This window comes from Solea senegalensis, unplaced genomic scaffold (genome assembly GCF_019176455.1).
Source record: "Solea senegalensis isolate Sse05_10M unplaced genomic scaffold, IFAPA_SoseM_1 scf7180000015136, whole genome shotgun sequence".
NCBI lineage: Eukaryota > Metazoa > Chordata > Actinopteri > Pleuronectiformes > Soleidae > Solea > Solea senegalensis.
In genome coordinates this window covers 2,461-6,862 of record NW_025321235.1, presented here as the reverse complement: position 1 = coordinate 6,862, position 4,402 = coordinate 2,461, and the positions used below count along the sequence as shown (strand labels likewise).

The window sequence follows — 4,402 nt, the reverse complement described above, 5'->3', positions numbered from 1 at the left end:
TAAGAAATGATGCTGGTTTAAAAGGTCCAGTGTAAGACTTTTACGAGGGCTTATTGCCAGAAGCTGAATATACTATCCATAAGTATATTTGTATCATCACTTTAAAATAAAAATGCATTTTTTGTATCCTTGGAATAAGCCTTTTATATGTACTTAAGGCAAAGGCCTTTCTTTACAGAGTCCACCATCTTATGCAACTATGTTTCAACAACAGCCTGAATTGACTTCAGTTTCACATTTTGGAATGGGAGCTCGGTCCCCCACATGAAGCCAAAATATAACCATTAAAATGTCATTAATTCTTACACACTGGACCTTTATTACAGGACATTTTCTCACCAGCCCTGGTTGCTTTGTTACTTCATGTGTTTCTCACTATGAGTGTGTATTGTTTAATCGAATGTGTCCATTTATTGCACAGATATAAGGACAAGGATCACGATGCAACTATGTCAATCTTGGATATTGGCTTACTAACTGGCTTCACTGTCAACAAAAATGACCTGGACATGGTAAGATTTTTACACACTCACACACACACACACACACACACACACACACACACACACACACACACACACACACAATGGTAACTCTATATGCTTGTGTCTAGTTGGCCAAAGGACGCGCCCGTACCATTGCAAAATATGAGATGAACACAGTTCTGTCAGAGAGAGGTTCATTGATCATCTACCTGGACAAGGTAAGACATTAGACAATAGGAGTAGAGAAACACAATAAATACATTGTGGAACAAAATGTCCTCTCCTACAGAAAGGCAACATTTCTTTTTGCTTAATGAACAGAAACAGCAAAAAGAAGCAGTTTCACCTCAAAAAGTAGTGGAAGTTATTTTTATCAGTTTGTTTTGCAGTCCAGGGTTTTTAAAAGTGTTAATTTGAAGGCTCACATTTGCGCTGTGTCCTGTTTTGAGAATCTGTCATTATTTTATTGATTAGTAAACACTGAGTAGTTAAAGCTAAGAAACACTTTATTCTCCATGGCTTCATTGTAATTATTTAAAAAATACATTTAGGTTTAAGGAGGAAAATAAGGTCACATTTATTGATACTAGTGATTTGTAGAATCACAATAAATCACAATGGCAACTTAAATTGAATCAGCACCCGAGTATTGTGATAAATATCAAACTGTGATAAAAGCATATTGTCCCAGACCTCTCAGACAACCTCACTTCTCATCTTTCCTTTACATTTCTCCACAGGTTTCTCACACACAATCAGAGGAGATCACTTTTAGGATCCACCAGACTCTGAAAGTGGGCGTCATGCAACCAGCGGCTGTATCTGTCTATGAATATTATGACCGTAAGCCTTAAAGACACTTGGATAGATCTGGATAGAGAGTACATAGACAGATTAGCAGTGTTAACAGTGTTGGATTGAATGCACATTTCATCAAGGGTGTCTTTATCATTGCAGAAACACAATGTGTGAAATTCTATCATCCAGAGAGGAAAGCTGGGCAGCTGCTGAGGCTCTGCAGAAATGAAGCATGCACATGTGCTGAAGGTAAACACTATAGTGTCTCTCTGAAGATGCAGCTGAAAGTACTGAAGGAACTCATAATAACTACTAATATCATGCTTCATTAAAGAACTGATCATTTATCATTCTGCTGTTTACAACATCACCTCCTCATCCTCTAAATACTTACCCTCAGTAACACTAGACGTCGTCATGATCTCCACTTCCACTGTCACACTGATGATGTCCAGATCTACATTCCTACCAAATCAGTCACCTCTGCCACCCACACGAGCAACAACTGCCTCACTGAAATAAAATATGGATGCAGTCACACTTCTATTAACTTCTACTAAAATAATTATCATTGGCTGTAAATTCCTCCACAAAATGTATTATTATTGTTGTTCATATCATTAACATCAGTAGTTAAGTATTGCATCTCTATAAATCTGGTTACCTCAAAACCAATTCATGATTAAAAAATATAGATATGGTTGAGGAATGTGTTTCCCACAACCTGCACTACACTGGTTACAATGGTAACGTCTGTATTTCCAGCACCTTCCTAATCTCCATGACCTTTATATTACAGTTTTGCCATTCACACAATCATACAGTGCATCCACAGTATGTGCAGCATTTGTTTCTTGTCCAGAGACACATTAGCATGTAGACTTACTGTTATTGTTTGTATCTTTACTGTGCGTCTGCTGTTTATTTCCAGAGAACTGCAGCATGCAGAAGAAGGGTAAAATCAGCAATGATTTACGCACAGATAAACCCTGTGAGAGTACACCTACCAGCAAAATAGATTTTGGTAAGACTCAGTGTGAATGATCTGCATTATTTTTTTAACTATAAATGAACAGAATGTTTGTATAAGAAGAGGTTCATAAGTAAGAAAATCATCTGCCACTTATCTGTCCTCAGTTTACAAAGTGAGAGTGGAAGAATTCACAGAGGGTTTGTCCACTGATATTTACACAATGCGGATAATGGAAGTGATCAAAGAAGGTGGGTGTGAACTGCCTAAAATGTATCACATTATACATGAAGGTTTTAAATCCCCTCATCTTATTCTTGGCTACAACGTAAAGCCATTTTCATAAAATGTCCAATTTTTCCTTTTGATTCCCCTTGTGGGAGAAAATGGTAAAATAACAATCATGTTTTACACTAATGCTTAATCCAGAATTCTCTTCTTATTTTGAAATTCAGGAACTTATGATGTTGGTCCCCAGGGTAAACTACGTGCATTCCTCAGTTACCCTCACTGCAGGGAGGCTTTAGATCTGGGTAAAGGGAAAACGTATCTCATCATGGGCACATCAAAGGATATTCACAAGGACCAATCGTAAGTGTTTGTGTGATAAATGTGTTCTTTATACTCCTGTTCTATCAATGAGTGTCATACTAAACAAACTGTGGTGGTTAGATCTTGTGTCACCCGGCAACATTATCATGCTGCACACTGGAAGTGATTTGCTTTATGTCAAGACATCATGTGAGTTCATGATACTTCTTCTCTCCCCACAGGTATCAGTATGTGCTCGGTGAGAGAACCTGGATCGAGTACTGGCCCACAGACGCAGAGTGTCAAAAGGATGAACACAGGCCAACATGTTTGGGCTTGGAGGAGATGGTCACGCAGTACACTCTCTTTGGATGTCCACTGTAGTACAACAGCAGAAAATCCACTGTCTTTGTTTCTTTTTAGTTTTTACATGTTTTATGCAAAAATTTAACTGTTATAAAATGTAACAGATCAAAAGGTTACTCTGTGTGGAATAAACTGTAAAGTCTTCATCTAACTGTATGTGTGTGGGTTTTTTATACATTAAGTTTGGTTAATGCACAAAATTAAATAGGTGATTACTGTCTGGGGTTTTAGTGAGAAATTTAGTATCAATTACTGTTCGGTGTGTTTTATCTATCACCACAGATGCTAATAACAAAGGAAAACTTAATCCAAAAAACATTTACCTCAAACTTTTTATATCAATGTGAGTTTTCAAATTCACTTGAGTGCATTTACATCTGGTTAAAGCGAAACACAAATCCCTCTGTCTTCATACACTAAAAATGTTTTCATTTTGTTAATTCACTGTATAGTGTATGGCACTGTATTCCAAACATTTTATATGACAATTATAGAATGTATATTGTTTTATGCAGTATATTATAAATCACAACAGCCTCTAGAATTACTGATACAAAGTAAAGAGTATTTATTCAATGTATGACTTCTGTGTCTTAGATAATGACAATATGGACTCCACTTTGCAGGTTTTTGTTACATAAATCAACTTTAAAAGTGATGCCAAAGAAATCCAAAGTGCAGAGCAATGGCGAAATGTACTGATCCAGTGTTGGATGTAGAGCAAGATAAACAATAGATCATCCAGTGTGTTTAGAGTCCATGATTAGACAGGACAACCTTATCTAAAAAAAATGATTCACCCTTGTCTGTTTAGTTTTTTGCAATTAGGCTAAAACTTAAACACATTCAAACAAATTCTCTATTTTATTTATATACTGCTGAATGCTTGACTATATGTACCCTTCATCCATTCAAACATTGTCCTTACTGACAGCAAATGTTCAGTCTATTGCCCAGTGGTGTCACTCCAGCAGTTTGCCCCGCCCCCTCCTGATTACACACACCTGCTGACAATTAAGCCATGTGAACCTTAAAAACTCTCTGCTTCCTTGTTTCAGTGCCAGTGTGTTTTCGCCCATGCCTGATCACCCGAGCCACAGATGCCACAAGTTTTTGATCCTCTTTGTGAGCGACGCTTTCTTTTGTAAGTTAGTTAGTCTGTTAGCTAATACCTTAGTTAAGATTTATAGCCCCTTTTGTTTTCCTCCTTGGGAGAGATTTTCTGTTTGTTCGTTTTCACAGCCTTTTAGGA

The 4,402-nt window shown here is 37.1% G+C and overlaps 1 protein-coding gene across 1 annotated transcript; it reads left to right on the top strand.

The window, feature by feature from the left end:
- The first annotated feature begins 401 nt into the window (after positions 1-401).
- LOC122761982 (complement C3-like) lies at positions 402-3,301 on the top strand. The gene is made up of 8 exons (XM_044017176.1): positions 402-512; positions 614-703; positions 1,226-1,328; positions 1,443-1,532; positions 2,215-2,307; positions 2,421-2,504; positions 2,709-2,844; positions 3,027-3,301. Exons 1-8 carry the CDS (start codon positions 450-452, stop codon positions 3,166-3,168), a joined length of 801 nt encoding a protein of 266 aa, XP_043873111.1. The 5' UTR covers positions 402-449; the 3' UTR covers positions 3,169-3,301.
- The last annotated feature ends 1,101 nt before the right edge of the window (positions 3,302-4,402 follow it).